The sequence below is a fragment of the Garra rufa genome, chromosome 7 (assembly GCF_049309525.1).
Source record: "Garra rufa chromosome 7, GarRuf1.0, whole genome shotgun sequence".
Lineage (NCBI taxonomy): Eukaryota > Metazoa > Chordata > Actinopteri > Cypriniformes > Cyprinidae > Garra > Garra rufa.
In genome coordinates this window covers 18603311-18627286 of record NC_133367.1, presented here as the reverse complement: position 1 = coordinate 18627286, position 23976 = coordinate 18603311, and the positions used below count along the sequence as shown (strand labels likewise).

Below are 23976 nucleotides of genomic sequence, written 5' to 3'. Positions count from 1 at the left end.
CATTTACTGTACATAGTCAAGCAAACTCTATGGTTTCCATAGGACTCTCAACCCCAGAAACTGGTGAATAAGAAGGTCATATTGGCCTGGAACATTCCAGCCATCAATGGTCTGATCCATGTCATTGATGGGCCTTTCAGAGCTCCACCTGTTCCAGTAAGTGTCTGCTTTTGTAGTAGTACAATGAAGCACATTGGAGAACCGCTTTGCTTTATGGATGTACAGTTATTCGAATATTTCATGGGTAATTGCATTAACACCAATGGAGTAATTATCAGCAGTTTCCGCTTTCTGTTGAGCAGTGACTTTATTGCAAAGAATTTTTGTTCATTGTCAGTCAAAGATGTCAGCGGTGACTCACCAGGCTAGCTAAAGCAAGTCAACATCCTGTTTGACTAGCATGGATCCAGTCTTTTCAAAGCAGTAGTACACAGCCATGGATAGCTTTGCCAAAATCTGGACCTCGCTCACAATTCTCAGTTCGTTTTTTGAAGTCATCAATGGTGTTGTCTAATTTTTAGGTGCCGGCTGTTTCTCCAATGTCGCAGTCCAGCAGTGTCGCAGTCACGACTGTGCTGATTGTGTTTGCCATTGTTGGTATTGTCGCGGGGCTTGCGTACTACATCCTCAAGCACAAGAACGACGCCTTTCGTTTCCAGTATTTTAAGGTTTGTTCACGTCTATCTATCTATCTATCTATCTATCTATCTATCTATCTATCTATCTATCTATCTATCTATCTATCTATCTATCATATATTGTTCTATCTACCTATCCATGTATCGTTCTATCAATTGTTCTATCTACCTCTCCATCTATTTATCATTCTATCGTTATGTCGTTCCATCTAGCTATTGATCAATCAATCAATCTATCATCTATCTATCTTTCTGTCTATCTATCTGCCCACCTACTGACCCACCTATCCACCCATCCATGTATCAATCATTCTGTCTATCTATCCACCCATCCATCTATATATTGTTCTATCTACCTCTCTATTTTTTCGTTTATCTATCGATCATTCTATCTACCTCTCTGTCGTTCTATCTAGCTATCGATCTATTAATCTATCTATCATTCTATCTATCCACCCACCTACCTATCCACCCTTCCATGTATCGATCATTCTATCGCCCTCTCTATTGTTCCATCTCTCTATCGATCATTCTATCTACCTCTCTATCTATCATTCTGTTTATCTATCCATCCATCTATCCATTTATCTATCCACCCATCCATGTATCGTTCATTCCATTGACTTCTCTATTGTTCCGTCACCTATCGATCATTCTATCTACCTCTCTATCTATCGTTCTGTATATCTATCTATCCACCCATCCATCTATATATCGTTCTATCAATTGTTCTATCTACCTCTCTATTGTTCCGTTAACCTATTGATTGTTGTATCTACCTCTCCATCTATCATCCTGTCGTTATATATCTATCCACCCACTGACCCACCTATCCACCCATCCATGTATCGATCATTCTATCGTCCTATCTATCTATCTGTCTATCTATCGTTCTATCTACCTCTCTACTGTTTATCTATCGATTGTTCTATCTACCTCAAAATATAATTGCAAAATATTGCTGATCTTTTTGTAGTTTTAGTGTTCTGGATTGTCTTTATAATTAAACTTTTTATTTTGATCCCAGAAATTTAATTTGTGATGCATCATTACCTACTTTCAAAGATGAATAATTGTCAATTTATGATGCTACAGAATGATGATGAAGATGGTGCTTCCCCAAAAGGTGGTGGAAACCCTGCTTTAGTATCCATCCCAAACCCTTTATACAGCGGCTACAGGGCATTCGCAGAGCCATTTGGGGTAAATGCAGAAAAGTGCCTTTCTATGTGCTTGTCATTTTAACTACTTGACCATTACTACTGGTCAAACACAGTTGTTCTAATCAATATCTGTTTATTTCAGGAGTCAGCTGCTACAGACACACCCAACCTCATGGACTAGCACAGACAGCAGTGCTGACCTCTTCTTCCTTTCATTACCTGCAGTCAGCTGGAAAGCCTGGCTGGAGGAGGTGACCTGAACACCTTTTACATATGGTTAAACCTAAAAATAAAAGACTTAAATGCCCTAATTATGTCCTAGACAACTTCAGCCTACCATGGTGCCTTCAGCTCAATAAAAACACCTGCTAAAAACACTGGGTGCGTTTGTTAGTTTACCTGTTGTTTTCAAGATGGTTTTCTTCTTGGCCAATTGCAAAGGAAATCAGGTGTCCAGGGAATAAAACCTGTTGTCTAATTAATGTCTCCAATTGCAATGCATGATCCCAAAGGTCTCGTCGACATAATAAAAGGATATTTTTGTCTTGTTCGATCAAACCAAAGACGACTGAAGCATAACGCAAGAGGGAGATGGGTAAATTCCCCCGAGGAAAACGACCACCTGTTCATACTACTTGATAAGAAAACAACAGCCTTGATTGTGACCTGCTATGGACTGGGAAAGGTAAAGCTGGTCAGATTAGAAAAATAAGTCAACAGGTTTAGTGTGCAATTCCAGCTCTTTTTTTTTTTTTTTTTACGAAAAAACAAAGTAGGTTTTCACTGTTTTCTGCTTATCTATTGTTTTATATATCGTTCTATCTATCTTGTTCTATATATTGTTTCTAATCTATCGTTTTTATATAGTTTTATCTATCTATCTATCTATCTATCTATCTATCTATCTATCTATCTATCTATCTATCTATCGTTTTTATATAGTTTTATCTATCTGTCTATCTATCTATCTATCTATCTATCTATCTATCTATCTATCTATCTATCTATCGTTTTTATATAGTTTTATCTATCTATCTATCTATCTATCTATCTATCTATCTATCTATCGTTTTTATATAGTTTTATCTATCTATCTATCTATCTATCTATCTATCTATATCGTTTTTATATAGTTTTATCTATCTATCTATCTATCTATCTATCTATCTATCTATCTATCTATCTATCTATCGTTTTTATATAGTTTTATCTATCTATCTATCTATCTATCTATCTATCTATCTATCTATCTATCGTTTTTATATAGTTTTATCTATCTATCTATCTATCTATCTATCTATCTATCTATCTATCTATCTATCTATCTATCGTTTTTATATAGTTTTATCTATCTATCTATCTATCTATCTATCTATCTATCGTTTTTATATAGTTTTATCTATCTATCTATCTATCTATCTATCTATCGTTTTTATATAGTTTTATCTATCTATCTATCTATCTATCTATCGTTTTTATATAGTTTTATCTATCTATCTATCTATCTATCTATCGTTTTTATATAGTTTTATCTATCTATCTATCTAACGTTTTTATATAGTTTTATCTATCTATCTATCTATCTATCTATCTATCTATCTATCTATCGTTTTTATATAGTTTTATCTATCTATCTATCTGTCTATAATTTTTATAGTTTTATCTATCTATCTATCTATCTATCTATCTATCTATCTATCTATCTATAATTTTTATATAGTTTTATCTATCTATCTTTTTTATAGTTTTATCTATCTATCGTTCTATCATTCTGTCTGTCTGTCTATATCGTTTTTATCTAATGTTTTATATATCGTTCTATCTATAGTTTTATATATAGTTTTAGCTATCTATTTATCTATAATTTTTATAGTTTTATCTATCGTTTTTATATAGTTTTATCTATGTATCGTTCTATCTGTCTATATCGTTTTTATCTTATGTTTTGTAGTTTTATCTATCGTTTTTATATAGTTTTATCTATGTATCGTTCTATCTGTCTATATCGTTTTTATCTTATGTTTTGTATATCGTTCTATCGTTTTATATATTGTTATCTATTTATCTATAATTTTTATAGTTCTATCTATCGTTTTTATATAGTTTTATCTATCTCTCTCTATATCTGTCGTTTTATATATTGTTCTAATCTATCTATCCTTTTTATATCTATCTATCTATCGTTTTATAAATCGTTCTATCTATCGATCGTTTTATATAACTTCTGTCTGTCTATATCGTTTTATCTAAGGTTTTATCTATCGTTTTATATATCTATCATTTTATAAATCGTTTTATATATTGTTCGTTTTATATATCATTGTCTATTTATCATTTTATATATTGTTCTAATCTGTTTTATATATCATTCTATCTATCTATCTATCTATCGTTTTATATAACTTATTGTCTATATTGTTTTATCTAATGTTTTATCTATCTATCTATCTATCTGTCGTTTTATATATATATCGTTTTATATATTGTTCATTTTATATATCGTTCTAATCTATCGTTTTTATATAGTTTTATCTAAATATTACACAAAATACTTACAAAATACAGTTTAAAAGGAGTATGTACTGTATGTAAAGCAGCTCAAGCTGAATTTGTCAAAACAATCGTAGAGATGTACAGTTTGATTAATTGTGGGGATGATATGTTTGATTAATATCAATGCGGTGCTGCCTTGCAAATACTGTAGTAATTTAGTCCATCAATCATTGACAGTGAGTATGTTAGGCCTCACACAGGAAGCTTTTTGTCATACAAAAACAGGCATAACAGCTTTATACAGTTCTTAAAATTGATTTCAGATGGTAAAAAGATCATACAACAGCGATTTGGCCTTTCTTGGGTGAATTTTCTGTGCTAATTTTTGGGAATTAGCCTGGGGACTTTAGGACCCAGGGATAATGAGGACTGCAGCGAATTCACAGCTGGGCTTTCCTCCTCCATTTCTCCAGTTCCACTCATCTCCCATCCCCCCGTTTTCATCGCGCTCTTTTGCAACAAAGCACGACACCCATCCCCATTCCAGACAGAGAGGCTTCTGGGTCACACAAATGTGTCGCGTCACACCTTTTATTGTGTTTGCTTTGAAATGTATGAAAGGAGGAGACTATAACGTAGTCAAGATGGCATGTGGTGTTTGTAAGAGATCAACTTTGAAGTAAATGTAGGGAGGTAGTCAGTTATTGGAGATTATTAGACCTGTTATTCAGTGAGCACGTCAACTTTGGACAGCAAAACAAAACGTTTGGCCAAAGACGAGTTATGTAGAAGTCTAAGCACTACGTCGAGCAAAAACATGTTTCTGAAACATGCTAATTACATGCTGAACAGCTCAATTGCATTTGACGCTACAACGTCTAACTGTTATTCTTAAATTCGCCATCGGTTTCTATGAATGTGGCCAGAACTGGCCATGCACCAAAGCCACATGCCCAGAACAGACGTCCCAGAGGCCTTCGGGAGCCACCAAGAGGCGTATGTCTGTTCCAAAAAGAGTTGCTGTCCTTTCAATAATTCAGCAATCTGAGGTCCTCTCATGCCAACCAGAGTTCCTCAAATGCCAAAGAATGAATGTGGTGATAAGACCAGACGTTTAAAACGGTTAGGCCTTGTGCTGGTTTGGTGGATTTGATTCAATCCCTACATATTTTTTTTTGTTTCAGTGTTTTTGTTAGGGCTTGAATGAGGTGCTAAAACCCAATATTTATTTTTTTTATCTGTCTAGCCAAAAACACATCTTTGAGCCTAGACAATAAGAAGCCCTAGAGACAGAAAACATGGTAGAATGGATTGCACTCCCTAACCAGTGCAATGTTTCGACCCAATTTTAACAAAGGCTTAATGTCATTGGATTCATTAGGTCATTTTTGCAAAAGATATTTGCGCAAATTAACATTTTATCCCCCAATCCAGCGCAAACCTCGTCCCACAGACAATTTGAAAGATTTCATTGGTCAACTCGACCACAATGCTGAAACAAATACTAAACCCTACCGTTAACCTTAGTATAGCATTACTGTATGGATTCACCCATGATCAGTTCTGAATTTTTCTTGAAGGGGGTGATTGAGTTGACCAATGAACCCAATTTGTCCACAGCTGGCTGCCAGATTAAATCACACTGCATATAAGTACCAGCTATGGTTGCTTGTATGGCTATAATTCTTGAATAGAATGAGTTATTTTTATAAACTTTGGTACACCCAAGGAAGGGTTCTCTTTGAGAATACTTGAGAGATTTGGTGGGGCTTAGCCACTCGTTGGTGCTAATACAAAGCTAAAACTTTGGGAAAGTTGGTTCAATCAATAATTTACTCACCCTCATGTCATCTAAGATGTTAATGTCTTTCTTTTCTCAGTCTCAAATAAATTAAGCTTTTTGAGGAGAACATTCCAGGATTTTTCACCATAGAGTGGACATCTATGGTGGCTAATGGTTTGAAGGTCCAAATTGCAGTTTCAGTGCAGTTTCAAAGGGCTCTACACGATCTCAGTCGAGAAATAAGGGTCTTATCTTGCAAAATATCTGTCATTTTCTTCATTAAAAATTTTACTACCTTTTAAACCACGAATGCTATTCTTGCACTAGCTCTGCGATGCGCATACATGACTTGACACATTACGTAATCAAGTTGAAAAGGTCACAGACCTTCGATTTAAAGAGGTAGGGTAGTGAGACAAAACTTCAAAATCGCCCAACATGGTTGTTTTACCTTTTTTGTTAAGGGTGTTTGACTTTCTTTGCACGCTCGCTTTGTAAACACTGGGTCATTACTTCCGCCTATGTCAAGTGTGACCTTTCCAACATTATTACGTAATGCGCAAAGTTAGGCTGGAGCAAGAAGAGCATTTGTGGTTAAAAAGTGTATACATTTGTATAATTTTAAGAAAATGACAGATCTTTTCGCTAGATTTAGACCCTTATTCGTCGGCTGGGATCGTGAAGAGCTCCTTGAAGCTGCATTGAAACTGCAATTTGTAAGTTTAAACTGTTGGGAACCACTGAAGTTTGCTATATAGAGAAAAATCCTGGAATGTTCTCCTCAGAAAACGTAATTTCTTTGCGACTGAAAAAAGAAAGACATGAACATCTTGGATGATTTTTATTCTGGCAATGAACCAATCCTTTAACAAATTTAGTTGATTAACAATGGCTGATGCAACATTTGAAGGGCCTGTTTTGACTCTTGATTCCAATGAGCTTGATAAAACATGTTTAAAAACTCTATTGAAGAGAGGCGTACATGCAAAGTCTCTAAGCAAATGTATATTTCACAATGTTTGGTTTATAGACAAAGTAATTCACTTAGCCGCCTCATGCCAGACTAGAACTATTAATGTTCTCCATATCATTTCAGCATGGACTTAAAGGCCCTATAGTGAACCCCAATTATTTTAATCTGGCCAGACTGGCATTTCTCCAAATTCACATGCCCAGACTAGAAAAGGCAAGGAAATAGAGGCCACCAAGAAGCCTATGGCAACATCAAAGAAACGGCAGTCCTCCAGACAGATGGTTGAAATGGTACACAACGCAACAATGCTCCACCCATTTCATTAACGTAGAAGGAGAAAGCTTTTGTTGAAACAACACTTCCTGGCAGGAATTTGCCCAATGGCATTTGAGATTTTCAACAATCTTAGTTTGTCATTTAAGAAACGTAGAGATGGTGTGATTAAACCAGACTTTCAAAAACGTTCAAGCTTTGATGGTAAGCTCTACATTGGTTGGTTTGGTTTTGTAAAAAGAATGGTGATGGTTGCGCCAACTTGGAGTTTGACAATTACTACAGAATAACAATTACAAATTCAAAAGGACTGAGTAGATAATTTTTTTCTGGCCATTGTGGCAAAACATTGCATATTATGGTTAAATTAAGGAACGAGAATGGTTTAAGATATTAAACATTTATAGGCCACTAGAAATATTACTGTATATAAAATCCTCAGATACAGCAGTAAAAATAAACATGGAAATATGGCATTAAAAACCACGTGTTAGAAGTTTAAACGCTTAAGAAACGCTGTTTAGCACATGAAATGGTCTCTCTTAACTGAACTGTGGCAGCAACATCAATACGGCAAAATGCAGCAATGTTCAATAAACAATTAAATACACAGTAATAATCACAATAGGCAATTCATCTGCTAAATAACATCTGGCAAGTTCATTAGCCAAACAGTAAGTCATTTACGGTTGCCAAGCAACTTGGCATATTAATATAAAGTTGCATTTGTGCAGTTTGCTGTTGTGCATATTAGCCATTTCAAAACGGCTTTGAACATGGCCGGATTTTAGAGCAGGACTCCCATTTCTGCGATGGGATTTAACGGCACTCAAGATCACTGACCGTAACAACATTCAACTGTGTCCAGGCCTCATAAAACAGCTAATGGAGACGTAATTTTTCTCAGCAATAATGTCGCCTGTTCTTTTCAAAAAAAGGAAACACTGAGACTCCAGTAATCCACACCCAACGTTTCTCAAACATAGTTTAATTCACAACTCGATAACAGTAACTAAAGATACAACACTGACATTTACAGCTTTTGAGTGTCACAGATTCAACTGGATGAAAATAAAAACTGAACAGGAAAACAAACTGCTTGTCTTTTGCGTGAGAATGAAAGTTAATTTTATGAAACCCATACGTTGGTTAATGCACAACTTAAATTGATAACAATTGACTCGTGGCACCAATAAACCGCTGCATTGCCATCATCTACATTAGTTTGCGACGAACTTTACCAAACAAAGGCCTGGCGCGTTGCTGAATGCTAACTTAAGTCTCACATCTGTTCCTCTTCTTGTGCACAAAAAGCAAGCGTCCTTCCTGTTGTGTCTACAATGATTGCTCTATGCACATGAATCAACCTCAACAAATGAAACCTTGTGAGGCAGAACGCTGACCTTAATAAAACACCTTGAGCAAGATTTAACAGACAACCTAAATTAATTTTGCCTTCCTTAAGAAAACGCCTTAATTAGTGCTGGATCAAAACCATCCCAATCTCAGAATTTAGTTAAAAGGTGGCCACAGCTCATCAAACAAACATGGACCAACCAACTTATGGATGCATGGAATGAACAATATACATAATTAACTGCAGGAGTAATGATGACGACATTTTCTTATTCAAGTGTTTGAGGTACGTTCAATCAATGGACAAGCTAGTCCACCGCTTGACGGGATGCTAAGAACTCAGAAAATGAAGCAATTTTTTGCAATTCTTTGTGGTCATGGCACCAACAAAACTGTAGAAATGAAAAACCAGGGTTGGCACGTTAAAAGAAACACTCGAGGAATTTATGAGAAGTGGAGTGCAGAAAGAAACGAGTACATTGAGAAGGAAAGTGTACAAAGATTCAGTTAGATTTCACGCTTTTCAAAGAATAAGGCCATTTATTTTGCCCTGAAATTAAATTAATATGCAAAAAGTGCCCCCAATTTGAACATGTTAGAGTCTAAACAAAAATATTATATGCAGTCTATGCCGGCAGACTAACATATTACAAAACTGGAGATGTCAGAAAAGCCAGGTGACGTTGACATCAGCAGGATCCAAGTACTCTACAAATTCAGTCTGTTCCTATGATCCAGTAAGACAGCAGTCCGTGCCCACAGTATTCCAACAGAAAGAGCATTCTGGGAACTGCATAGTCATAAATAAGGGTTTGTTCATCAGTCCAATCCTTCAGAAGTTAGGTTAAAAATACAAAAAAAAGAAAGGTAGGTCGGGATGTGTCGGGAAAACAAAATACTGTGAGAGCAGAAAAAAAAGCATCCCATCTTTGGATTATGATGTCAGTAACTACTTGACAATAATGCAAAATTTGGAGGTAACTGCAATGCTCCCATCCAGAGATACCCTAGGGTTTGTTTCCACAAAACACAACTCTGCAAAACTTAACATAAGAGGAAACGGAACGAAAAAAAAAATCCCCAGCAAGAGTCTATACAGAGTCAACAAGGGGATGGATCTGTATCACAGGAGACAAGTTAACTTGCAAGATTTTCTGTGCCTTCCTCCTCACCTCCTCGTCCGTGACCGAATCGTCTACTTTTATAACCTTCCATTCAAGACCATTGCCATTCAGTCTAGAAACGTCTTGGCCATTGGTGAGCGTCGACTGGGACCAGTTGTAGCTTTGGAAACGGAGTCTCCTCACTGAGCCATTGTCCACACTTTCCATCTTTTTATAAATGCTACCATCTTTAAGACCGAATCCATTTTGGCAGACGACCGGGGCAGAGTCTCCAATGAGGGCGTCGTCTACTTTGAACGGACATGACAAAACACGTTTGTTGTCCAAGGCAACTACGTTGGATATCTGACCGCCATTTTCCGTCGGAGAGTGCGGAATCCCGGAGAGATCCGGTGGCCGTCCCAGAGCAAAACTGGGGGCGCTTTTTGAATCCGCACCAAAGTGAATTTGCAACCTCGCGGTGTGGCCTCCGGTCAACCCCTTTATGTTTGTTAGCTTGAGGCACTGCTGCGCTTGAACAGAATGTTTATCTAGTGCTGCCGCCGCGGCATTCCGCTTGAGACGGTCCACCGAGAGATTGGTAAGCAGGATCTTGGGTTGGTTTTGGAGAATGTCCTTTGCCGCTCGACTGAGCATCGCGTAATTCACATCCTTGCCCTTTCCCAAACCTTTCCGCCCTCGCTTCTTGCAAGGCTTCTGCACTCGCTGAACCTTGTTGCCAATCCTGGAAGTGATTGGCTCTGTGGTGCAGGACGTGTATCCGTACACATCCTTGCTCCTCAAAACCACAGGCTTGGCTCCCTCTTTTCTCAGCTCTTGAAGAAACGACGCCATTTGTCTCTCGGTGTCCGACAGGTCCTTGCACATGGGGTTAAAGACCCTCAGGGCCTCTTCGAGGGCAGTGTGTCCAGCTGGGGCAAATCTGGCCCAGGAATGGACTACCCTCCCCATGCCCTGCTCGTCAAAATTCATGGTGCACCTTCACAGCTGGTATGCATAAGGACTTCAGGTTTCTGTAAATATGAAAAGGATATTAGGGTGATCATTTATAAATGCACATATAAATTACAGTTTATAGTATTTACTTTGAAAACCAGCATCTTAAAAGGTAAAGTGTAAATTCTTCAACAATAGCACCAACAGATTAGCAAAAATATAACTGTTTTCAAACAGGGTTCCCAACTTGAGTTAATCGAAAAACAGATAGTCCTATCTAGGGCTGCATCCTAATAGTCAACTAATCGCTAGTCGACGAGAATAGGCTTGGTCGACCAACAATTTATTAGTCGCAGAAAAAAAGAACTCCATAGGAAGTGGCGAACAGTGACAGACAGTTCATTAACGACTGGTCTATGTGGTAAGTTAATATAGGGCAGGGCACAATCATCATTCATTGAGCGAAAAGCCATATTTGAGGTCAATTTAATGTTTACTAAGAAAATATGTGCTATTCAAGTGCCTGGAGTGTGTCACTTGCTCTTAAAATACTCTGTCATTTTTGGTCATACAGATAAGAGTAATACATCTTTCGAACCTGTAAAGACTGTTTATTTGTGTACACTCAGAATAACAACGAGATGTTGCGCTTTTGTAAAATAATGAATGCAAACAGGATGTGCTTTCTGACGTCTCTGTGAACTTGAGCGCAAAACTCTGTGTATACTTGCTTTACAGACATGAAAAATATATCTTTAAAGAGTGAAATGTCTACTTTCAAATGAACCAATTCAAATAAAAAACAAATATTCTCAGATTATTACTGGGGAGTAGAAAATACACAAAGATAGTGCTAGTTTATCAATGAATTATTAAAACGTTAATGCAGTTTTTCCTAGACACATTCATAATTATATCTTCGCTTCAGCTTTTTTTGTGTGCGCTTGAGCACTTATTAGGCTATGTAGGCAATTAAAGGCTCATTATTATGATTTATATGGTTTATTTATAAGCGTGTGACTAATAGTCGACTAAAGCTTAAAATGAACGACTACTAGTCAACCAGAAAAATCTTTAGTCAAGGGCAGTCCTAGTCCTATCCCAAGCGCACAACATTAGTTGTTAGGGATGGGACGATAAATCAGTGCAACGCGAATCGAGAAATGATTCCGCATCGAGATTGTCTGAACACATCATCTTTCTGAAATCAATTCAGAGCTTAGTTTTGAACAGCAGATGGCACTGCTTGCTTTAGAAACAGCCGTGCTCTGCTTGTTTCCAAATTCTTACACGCACTTGAACCGAAAATAATCACTCATACAATTAGAAAAAGTTGAAGCGAATTACAAGGGTGTTCACAGTGGGCTGTGTTTACAATAATCTCGCGTCATGAAAGCATTCTGAGCAGAGGTGAAATTACATGAATCAGTGTGCGGATAAAAACTAGATTAGAGTGCCATCTGCTGTTAAAAGCTAAGCTCAGAATCGATTCCACGAGAATCGCGATGTATTCTGAAGATCTCACAATCGATCCACGAATGGATTTATCGTCCCATCCCTATTAGTTGTGCCAGTTTACACTCTTCTGTAAGTAGAGCAAATGTTTAGTGATTTCTGCACATAAAAAAAAATCAAGTTTGCAATACTACAACACTAGCAGATCAACTTGCTTGGCCATACGTTCTTTGTCTGAAAGGTCAGTGTTATGATTGATGTAGACCTAGATTTAAACTACTGCCTCTGAATAATCCAAGCCAGTCTTGGCTGATGCAGTTTGGCAAAACAATGTTATTTTTTACTGTTTGCTTTGGGTCAAAACAGTACCATGACTCAGCTAGACACAACATCCTGGTTATGCAGTTTGAACATATTGAAAAATGACAGTTTTTAAACATTCTTTAAAAGTGCTCTTCAACTATAATCCTGCACTAAATAGTAGAGCTTGTTTTTCACACAATCAAAGTGGCATGATGAATAACTGTGTCAAGAACATTTTGTGGTTGAGAAAATGACTTTGACAAGTGTTGTAGTATGTAAAAAAATTAACCGGATACCATCTAAATTTCCTTTGACAGCAGATGACCTACACACTTAAAAAAAAAAAAAAAAAAAAAAAAAGGTTCTTCAAAAGGCTCTTCAAGCGATGCCATAGAAGAACCATTTTTGATTCCACAAAGAACCATTCAGTCAAAGGTTCATTAAAGAACCATTTCTTGCTTACCTTTTTATAATCTGAAGAATCGTATTTGCCACAAAGAACCTTTTGTGAAACAGAAAGGTTCTTCAGATGTTAAAGGTTCTTTATGAAACCATTTAAACAAAAAGGTTCTTCTATGTCATCATGAAGCACCTTTATTTTTTTAAGGAAGGTACATGAACACTGGCCCACTCTTTTTTTTTTTTTTGCAAACTGCTCTAATACCCTAAGATTTTTAAAGAACCTCTCTTAAATATTCATGGGAAATGTATCTGAACTCATTTGCTTGCCACTTCAGAACAGTTCTACAGTTTCAATCATTTAATTTTAGGTTCTCTGTCCTATTGTCAATGACTTTTGATAGCCATAGCTTTCTGATTCTAGTTTTAACATTGCATCTACAAATGCTTAGTCATTTTTATACTTCAGTTCACTGAACAAACATACACAGGAAACGTTAGAAATAAAAAAGAATTTGAGCATAAGATCTGCAATTTTGATCAAACAGAACTATATCGAGAATATATTTTAAATAATTCCACATAGGAAAGGGCAGAATGACTTGCGAGGCTTGTTCAACATTTTACTGCATAGGATTTTGCTCTATGCCTGTGATAAAATACTGAGATGCATCAAGAACAAAGTGAATTGTAAGGTGAATTCCACATGTAGCAATTAGGCATCAGGGGATTCATGTTTGTCTTTAGGGCTGTTTCTTAATTTGCAAATCCCCTTGCCAGAAAAACTACAACAGGACTTGATCCATCTGGAAGATGCACAACACCACAATGCAGCTATTTGACGGCGTCAAACCATTTTTTTGGTACAATTTATTCATTTTTTTCACTCTAAACAGCTTTTTTTTTGCTATTTTAGGCCAAATAATTTCGATTGCGGAACATTCGGTGCATCCCTAGCATTTATTCAATGCATTGACCAGCGTTGATGCCAGTCATGGGAAATCCTCTAAAACATTGAAAGGATACTACAACAAAGATATCACTTTCATCTTTGGACAACTGATGGCAAACCAATATATTTCACAACATTATGAATTAACTCACGGAAGGACAGACGCAGGTAATCGCACACGCTCTGCTGATCTATCTCTATCTCTATCAGCAGAAAAAAACAAAGTACATTGTAGTTTTCAGAGAGTGTGTCTTTAACACAAGTACATTTTTGTCAGAGCAACTGGCAGATTTTTTTATTTGTTTGAAGCATTAACAAGTTAAAAAAGTGAAAAGATCTGCTCGTGCAGTACGACAAAACACACCAGATACACTCTATGAAAACAAGTTTTAATATCCCAAGCGGCATTGCTTCCCAAATAAATTTATGAAGTCTGTGATGATTGATGATCCAAATCATAAAGGCTAAGGAATGCATTTGGGACATGATACTCAATAAAATGCTAAGAAATTAATCACAATAGCTACAATCACAGAAATTACTTCATTTTCATAGCAATAAAGAAAATTGACACCTGACCAAGAGTAGTCCTACAGAACAAAGATTTAGAAGAACAGATCAATTCATCTCTTTGTTTTATTCTTGGTTTCAATGGGCCTTACGAGAAGAAGTACAAGATACCTGCTTCTGAAGACACTCCAAAGCATTAAAACAATTAGGAAGATGCCATTAGCGTAGAACTCACTATTAAAGACAGTCCAAGTGCAGAAGAATCAGATGTGTTTGATGAGTTCACTCATTCAAAATGGATGACCAGACAAAAACACATTGGGACCAATGGGCATCTACAATATCTAAAATCCAAATACTCACTTTTTTTAATCACAGGTCATCATCAAATTGACCAAAATGGAACTGTTTCACTCTTGGTGTGAACAGACCTTTCATTTAACCATTTGTTCCGCCACTCGTGTTATTACCAAATTAGCCAATTCAATTCATGGAATTTGCGCAATGACTACAAAAGACAACAATCAGCATCTTGCTCTGAATTCGCAGAGTAAAAAGTTCAGACTAGGCTACTTTTATGAGTAACAGACAATAGGGGACCGTTTACACCCAATGTGAGATGAATCACATCTACATCTAAAAGGTCTATTACACCAACGGCCAGATTTACTAAACAGGGCAAATTAGCGTTAGAGCACAATTCCATGAAAGCGCTGATGGGACAAGAAAATTCTGCGGATGATTTACTGACGATGCGCTCATTAAAGAACACAGACGCAGCCAGTTCATTTCCATAATGACCAGCGCAATCTACCAAGAGCAGCGCAAATTACCACCTACTTTAGGGCTTTTCTTGGACGTTAAATAGTGGTGCAAATACCAGTAATTTGACAAGCGCAAGCGTTAGTAAATTGCATTGCGTGATTCATTTTAACACTCTCTTCCTATAAATAAACTCTTACAAATGCATGTTCAATAAGGTCAGGCTCACAAATAACTGTGCCAATGCCTTTTTCAGCACTTAAGTAAATCCTGACAGTACTATTTTAACGGCAAAAGATGTTTGCGCTGGATTTGGCCCCAAGAGTGATATGAGTGTTTGCCTGGCTATACATTTTCAGCTGGTATGGAAATGGAGAAGATGGAGAAGATGGAGAAGATAAATATCTCAATAGTCAATAGTCAAAGAGCTCTATAAGAAATACAGCGAGACAGATCAAGCATTTGATGCATTTTGATAAGATATAATCTGTGAGTGTGCTTCAAAACAAGTCATAAGGGTCAATATCATCTGAATGAATAAGCTTTCCATTGATTTATGGCTTGTTATGATAGGATAATATTTGGCCAAGATAAAACTATTTGAAAATCTGGAATCTTAGGGTGCAAAAAATGCCTTTCAAGTTGTCCATATAAAGTTCTTAGCAATTCATATTACTATTCAAAAAATAAGTTGACAGATTTACAGTAGGAAATATGATACATACAATGTATTTTTGGTAATTGCTACAAAGATACCCATGCTACGCAGGACTTTTGTGGTCTGGGTCACATATGACAAAAGATATGGTTATATAAATGTAAACAAAACCAACCAAAACAAAACCAACCAAAAAACACACCATGTTGCAAAGATAACAGCAATCCAGTGACAAAATGGCTGCCACTAAAATGCTAGACTGCACTTTAGCAGTGGCTCATTAAAGAAGAATAAGCTCATATCTCGTTGGTAAGCCTGTTTCTTTGCATAATTCAGATTTTTTCAGTTTAAACAACGAAAAAACATTGGATTGTCGGTATGCAAATGTTTGCACCTGGTGCAAATGAGACTAGTCACAAGCCTTCTGCCAGGACAGATTGGCGTTTACATCAAGTATTAACAACATGTTGCAAAAGTGTCTCATGTAATCACTCTAATTTTCCAAATTTTATTTAAATTGTCTTTCAGACATGGGTTGACCAGATTGTGAAACGTTTAGGAACGTGTTTAAACGTGCGTAGCCCCTTCCAACAAAGACGAATGTTAATACTAGGTGTAAACAACCAATGAATACACTAGCTAAAAGATTTAGTAGTTTTCACGAACTCTATTTAATTGTTAAATATAATTGAAGCTTTGCTATCTATTCAGGATAGGGACTGTTTTAAACACGTTTCATAGACAACCTATTATCCAAAATGTACGTTTCCAAATGCAGAACTATCGCGATATTAGAATGAGTCACTAAATAGAACTTACTCGTCAGTGAGGTTTTTGTTCATTTGTCAAAATTCATACTGTAGTCTGTCATCAACGGAATGTTCATCCTGGGTGTGAATAGTTCCTTTGGAATGCATTGTTTCTATTTTAAATTTAGTTTGTGGTGATGTCAGAGCTATTCAACGCCAGTCCTGTGCTGTCGGGTTTTGCGCCAACCCTAATCAAACACACCTGAAAAAGCTAATCAAACTCTTCAGGATTAGCTGAACATAAGAGGCAGCTGTGTTTGATTAGTGATGGAACTATACGCTGCAGGGAAGTACAAAGTATTCAAGCACTTTTAGTAGGGTTGGGCGATATAGCAAAATCATTTTACAGATTTACAATTGAATTTTTTTTTTTAAATGTGTAATTTAAGCGCTTAATTTGTAAAGTCTCGGAAGCGGGGTTCGGATGGGTGACAGATCCGGTATGTGATTAGAGCCGGGAGAGGTAACAGAGCATTCGAGCAATCACACTGGTCACAATTTTCAAGTTTGGGAAAAGTCATGGAAATTTCACAAATCTCTGTATTAAAACATTTGTATTTAATCAGGTCCTGAATTTCAGTGGGGAATTGACCCTTCGCAAAAACCCGCCCTATGTTATTATGGACACATATTTTCACATAAATATATTTCAGATAAATGTATGTGAATTTTTCATTCATGTCGACTTTAACTGCCATCCACTGTAATGTAAACAGTCCATGTTTACCCAACCCCCAAATTCATGAGGTAAGTCCTTTGTCTTAAAAATGACATTGAGCTGCCATGTTGCTTTTCAAAGCGTCTAGCGGCGATTATGTTGCGAAATGTTTTGCAACGGCCAAAAATGTCCTTACAACAAATTATGCTGTATTTATTTATTTATTTTTTTTACACAGAACACAATTGTATGAAGAGACTCCTAAAGTTACCTTAAATAACAGTTTTCGCAACATTTACAATTTAGAAAATTCAAATTTGTCATCCTTTCCTATCAAAATGCAAGCTACAGATGTGAAAACGCAGAAAACTGAATCTGATCCATATTATCCGTATTTTTTTTTTATGACAGATGAAAGTTTTGGAGGCAGTGTAAACTTGATTGACACAACGTGTGGTCGTATTTATTTTTCACCTTGCGAAAACTTCAGGCAAGAATTTCGGACAAGAATTGTGCAAAGACCTTTATTCCGAATAATTGGAATACAACGCTACGATGCGTTCTTCAACAAACATCTTGGCAACATGATATTGTTATGACAGTCACAAATCGTAAATTTGCAATTTAACTGAAAAAAAGGAACGTTTTCTCTTTAATGCGTTTTCATATATTTTTATTTTCGTCATGTCCGACAAACAATGTGGCTCTCACACTACACGTGATCTCGCGTAGTGAAATATACATCGTAGAACAAAGAGGAAACTGCCGACCCTCGGACAGACAAGACAGAGCAGGTTACTTCTGGTGTGAAACAAGGTCTTAGCTTTCAAATAGTCATTTAAGAAATTCAAACAATAAATATGGTTTTGTGGCTCGTTAATGTATAGTGACAGATCACTGTTTTGCCTCAGTTCAAACGGCTTGTGAACCGATTGTTCTTTCGTATTTACTTACAGCACAAAATGAACATGAATGAACATCAGAATGTATTTTATTTCAACCGCAGAAAGACGTCAATACACACAAGTTAATCTACACTCCTGTACGATTTGTTTGTCCGACAAAATGGTGGATTCTGTATTATGATTGGTCAGATCGCCTGTCAATCAAGCAGTTTGCGAAGGTTGAATTACGTGTATAGTTTCGCTTACTCATTCCCACAGCTTTCGAGTTTGTTATTGGGGAATTTCTGCAAATGTTTATTCAATATAGCATGTAGGTTAGTTGAGTAAATAAATCCCCACAAATGACCAGATTATATCAGTCATTTGAAAACCATGTAAGTGATTCAGCTGTACGGCATCTTCTCTCTCCTTCACTTTATCAAAGTGTCTTCACATCTCGTCTGTACTTCAACGATCTGACAAGACTTGCTCGCGTTTCGGGAAAGTTGACAGAATTGTCACTTGCCTAATCGGATCATTGTTGCATTGTCATTTGCACATCTTTATATGCCATTCAATACTTACTCCAGAGGTGGTTTTCTGTGCGCTCAAAATTATTTTTTCGTGTTGCGTTTTCACATAAACGTTATCTTTCTTTAGCACAAGGTCATACTGACGTGAAGAGTCCTCCGTCTCCATGATTCTAGATGCTATTTCCACATCATGTTCCTTCATGTAGCCTTCATGTGGTTGGACAATATTGTCTTTTAATTATACCACCATTGGTTTGATGACTATGTATCTGACTGGATGCGTGCATCAACATTTGTATTCAAAATAGCGCTAGCTCAATTTAAGTAAAATAAAATCATCTTAAAACATTAATTCAAATTACTCAGGCTAAAAAAAATGGAACAGCCTCAACTTCTAGCTATGAAAGCTAGTTCATGCATTTTGTAAATACACATTGCTTTTCCATTAATACCACTAGGGGCGCTACAGCGCTAACAATCTTTTACTGACAGTTTTCTCATTTTACAATGAGTGCAAAGAGGAAGCTGGCAACACGCTGACAGACAAGACAGAACAGGTTACTTCAGGTTTAAAATTTTGTAATATTTAAAAGAAATATTTTGTGGCTCATTAATGTGTAGTGACAAATCACCATATTGCTTAAAACCATACCATATTTACTTAAAAGTATGAAATAAACATGAATGAACATCAGAATGTGTTATTTTTCAGCCATGGAAAGACGTCAGTACATACAATTTTTCAAATTTAAGTCCACTGAGGTTAATCTACTCTCCTGTCTGATTTGTTTGTCAGACAAAACGGTGGATTCGGCGTTTTGTTTGGTCAGAGCACCTGACAATCAAACTCTTTGCGAAGGATCAATTGTTGTCAGGGTGGAACAACTATTTGAAAAGAAACATGGTGAGCAAGTTGCTAGTTACCTGAAAAATAAATTTAGTAAATTTATTGTCCCTTTAGTACTGAGATTTTTTTTACCGCCACATCAACACGGCAGTACCCGTTAAGTGTTTAACAGAAGCATACACTCCCAGTGCGTTTGGCCAAATATTCACATCTACATTAAGTATGTGTCTTGCCTTAAAACGTCCATGAATCCACTTTGTAAATCTAATGTACGTACAAGACTTGTAATGTAATGATTTTGTGATAAAGTGCTTTAACACACATATTGAACGCACATGTACCTACCAGAGTCCACGAGTTGTGGAGACGTCTATTCGTTATGAGTTAAAATCTATATAAATTGAATATTTTTCTACAAAATAATTGTAACACAATTCTACAGCGCACACTTTAACAGATGTTGTCGCAATATGCACGTGGTTAGTGGGATTTAGCGTTAACTATCCATTTACATTACCGTCTATTTGATGTGCTTTTTCGTAATTTTAGAGTGTATTATCATTTGTAATGTCTTCAAAATTTAGTTTTTAGAAAATAATTAGACATTTATATTAGGGCTGGGTAAAAATATCGATTCTCCGATTTTAATCGATCTTCAGTTTAACGCAACGATATCGATTGGGGAAATCCCCGAATCGATTCTTCATGCGCGTGCTTCACGTAAGAGGACATGAATATTCACCTCTCGTCCTGAAGGTGTCACCATCAGCTGCTTTTTTTGCAGAAAAACTGGTAATCAAAAATGATTAGGCTGTAGTTAAGAACTGTTTTATGGACAGTTAGAATGTTTTGTATATGCAGAGAAGGGCTTTATGATGGGCCTGTTTTGAACGTTTTGAATTTAGAAAAATGTTTCATTTCTTAAACATGTTTGAAGTTCTTAATAGATTTCACTGTTGCACATTTAGTCTTTTTATTTTTTTACTTTAATGTGCATTTTGCTTGCATGGTGTACAATGGATGCACATATTTATGACTTATTGTTACAGTGTTCATTTAAAATAAACAATTGTGTGCACCCTATTATTAATGTAGATGTGTATTTCAGTAATAAACTTAAGAAGAAGAGTTTCAGTTACCAGCGTTTATATCAAAATATGGATCCCATGTCTGCAAAACTAACATTTTAAATGAAATATTGATAGCTAATCGACATCGAATCGAAATCTAAATCGAAACCATAAAAATAAGAATCGAATCGCCGAATTGGTCACAATACCCAGCCCTAATTTATATCCATTCATACTCAATGCACTACTGCGTTATAAAAACTGTAGTGCACCACAAGACATGTTAAAGGCTTTTTATACTTGCGATTTCGACAGATTTTTCGCATAGTGATGCATATCCGAGCAAAATCTTTTTGTAAAAAAAAAGGTTGTTCTATCTATTGTTGATTGGATGAATGCAGGTGCGTAGAGTTCGCAGTCAGTTGTAAGCAAGGGACAGGGTTTAGGTGCACTAAACGATTTGAAGAAGTTTAACATAAATCATGAAAAATCTAAATCAATTTTCACTGTAAGAAAAAAAAGTTATAAAAATTAAACATTTACTAATGAATCGCTCACAAAAAGGCCACGTTTACATTAGTGCATTTTCGTTTTAAGGCCGGGACACACCAACCCGACGCCAACCAACTAGCGCCGATGAAAGCCGACCGTCTTGTCGCCTCTAGTCGGCTCCGTCTGCGGGCGTCTGGGCGATTAAACTGAGCTCGAACACACCGAACTGACGAAAGCCGACTGCAAACTAGAAGGTGCTTTCTGCGCATGTGTGAGGAGATATACCATTGCATACCTGCAGATGGCAGTAGTCTGTATTTTCATTCCAAGAAGAGAACCCGGAAGAACCGCCGCACACTTTGCATAGCGTTTTCCATTATGTCGTACAGCGCTGGCCTGTCTTGGATCAAATTGATCAGCTCGCCTTCAATAGCTTTGTTCCACACAGCCATAGTTGTTTTCGAATTGCGAAATGATGACAGCGAGCCGATTCCCTCTTGACTATTTTCTTTGCTTGTTACGTCACTTCACGTTCAAGTCCTCCACGCGCTCTGATTCGGTGTCTGAACAGCCAATCAGAGCGCTCTCTTTCCCAGACGGCCCCGACAAGCCCGACGCCGATTCAACATGTCGAATCGGGCAAACTTTGGCAGACGCGAGCCGACGTGCGGAACACACCGAACCGACGCGCTTCACCGACGCCCACCAACTGCCCGACGAGGCCAGACGGCCGATCGTCGGCTTGGTGTGTCCCGGCCTTTAAAATGCATAACTTTAGCTACGGTAACACCCGTCATACACTGCTATGGCGTTTTTAATCTTTGAAAACGGAGACTTTTAAAAAAACGTTGCAGACGCTGTTTTAGTTTAAAAACTCTGGGGTTGCGTTTTAGTGTAAATTAACCAAAATGAAGACTTTTGAAAACGATGGCGTTTTCTGCCCACATTCACTCTGCATATCCTAGAGACGACCATGTAAACGGTAACATCATGTGTTGTACCTGCATGAATGGTCATGTGACATGCATTTTGATTTTAATGTAAACAGGGCCTTAGATTAACTGCGTTTAGAAAATATATAATTTAGTAAATTTCAGGCAAATTTGTGATTTTTCATTTCATGCTGACTTTAACTGCCATTCACTGTGATGTAAACATTCAATGTTTACCCAACCCCCAAATTCATGAGATCAGTCCTTTGTCCTAAAAGTGACATTGTGCTGCCATGTTGCTTTTCAAAACATCTAGTATCTTGTGGTGCTAATGGCGCGAAATGTTTTGTAATGGCCAAAAATGTCCCTACAGCGAATTTTCAGTGTGACAATTTAAAATTACACAGATAGAACACAATAGCGCACCCTGTGTGAACAGACTCCTAAAAAGACCTTAAATAACGGTTTTAACAACATTTACAATTTAGAGAACGTGAAGTCGCTTTTTAAAAATTCGCAGATGGTTATTCCGAACAATAAGAACTCAGCGCTACAATGCGTTCTTCGACAAACATCTTGGCGATGCGATATAACGACAATAACGCATTGTACATTTGTAGTTATTAAACAAAACTAATTTTATATAGTTGAAAAGTAATTTCCCTATATCACAATAAGTCCAGCAAAGTCTAACAATTGTATGCAGTTTAACTGAAAAACGGGCATGCCTTTTGTTTCATGGATTATTTGTAATGAAATCGATACTTTACACCAATGTTTGTCTTTAAATTCACAGCACATTCATGAATACAGGCACGTTTTGCTAGTAACGTTAGCTAGACCGCGCAGCGCCCCTTAACTGCGATACTTCACGAGGTTTGACGTAACCAAGCGCATACGAAAATACACAGATCCGGTCTTTACAAGCTATATTAATCTTCCTTAGCAACCAAAGCGTTAAAACAGATCGAATGATACACAAAAGGGGAAATGATACGGCGAACCCAAAGGTTTGTAGCAGTAAACGTCAATAATTCAGAATTACATTCAATAACATTTCAAATGGCGATGCAACACAATACAATAGAGGAACGTTCAGCTGGCGAAAAGGGGAGATAAACATTCGTCTAATACTAACCGGTTGGCTATTACCTCGCAAACGAGCAGAATAACAACGTTTCAAAAACAACAGACGATTTTCAGACCCACTTTGGGTGTCTACTTGAGAAAAACTAATACGCAAAAAGCCAGGCTAAATGTAGTTGGGCATAAGCCTTGTAGGGTGTCTTTATGGCGAACCTGCTTCGAGTAAATGTCTTACTGCTGTAACGCCGCGCTTCCTCCTCCAAATAAAGACGTAATTTTGAAATAATGTCTTACCTTTTACCGAGTCCCTTCTGAGAGCATTGAAATGAGAGCTGCCGAGCTCTCTGCCATGAAACAAAAATGGCTCTCAAAGCTTCAGAGGGCGAGAGTTTCGGAGTGGCTGACTGGAAGAAGGGGCGGAGCTATCGCGAAAATAGCTAGCTAAGGTTAAAAATTGTTTATGTTAAGTGCAAAAGAACAATTTCATGTTGTTACGAACAATAGTGCACAAATATGTATGTGATATGTAAGGGAAAAGTGACCAGGGACTATTAAATTATTAAACATTTATTAATAGTATTAATAGTAAAATAATCACGAATTGTAATAAATAGCTTGGTATACATATGCATATATATAAAATATAAATGTAAATATACATTTAATACAGAATATTCCCAAAGGGTGATTGCATTCCTACAGGATTTGTAGTTTAGCAGTGGGGGATGGGCAGTGCTGGAGCCCAACCCCCACAGATGGTTTTGAAGAACATGCTCAACAATAATGGGAATGTTGAAATGTACAACTTTGTACTAGGAAAATTCAAAGGAACACCGCTTGAAGTTGGACTTCCATGCTTGTTTTTCACAGATTTGTATGATGGCTGT

The 23976-nt window shown here is 36.9% G+C and overlaps 2 protein-coding genes across 2 annotated transcripts in view; one reads left to right on the top strand and one right to left on the bottom strand.

The window, feature by feature from the left end:
* Nucleotides 1–2229, top strand: part of stab1 (stabilin 1) — a 47195-nt gene extending 44966 nt beyond the window's left edge. Inside the window, exons 66-69 of the mRNA XM_073843872.1 lie at nucleotides 43–156; nucleotides 522–668; nucleotides 1734–1841; nucleotides 1944–2229. Coding sequence (XP_073699973.1) covers nucleotides 43–156; nucleotides 522–668; nucleotides 1734–1841; nucleotides 1944–1982 — 408 coding nt within the window. The 3' untranslated portion in view covers nucleotides 1983–2229. The remainder of the gene's footprint in view (nucleotides 1–42; nucleotides 157–521; nucleotides 669–1733; nucleotides 1842–1943) is intronic.
* A 6066-nt stretch (nucleotides 2230–8295) lies between these two features.
* ccdc71 (coiled-coil domain containing 71) lies at nucleotides 8296–23476 on the bottom strand. The gene is made up of 2 exons (XM_073844399.1): nucleotides 23384–23476; nucleotides 8296–10816 (listed from the first exon to the last, which is right to left on the bottom strand). Exon 2 carries the CDS (start codon nucleotides 10773–10775, stop codon nucleotides 9771–9773), a length of 1005 nt encoding a protein of 334 aa, XP_073700500.1. The 5' UTR covers nucleotides 10776–10816; nucleotides 23384–23476; the 3' UTR covers nucleotides 8296–9770.
* Nucleotides 23477–23976: the final 500 nt, after the last annotated feature.

What these genes read in the sequence shown, in the direction of transcription:
- ccdc71 (XM_073844399.1), bottom strand. Translation starts at nt 10,775, where the DNA reads ATGAATTTTGACGAGCAGGGCATGGGGAGGGTAGTCCATTCCTGGGCC.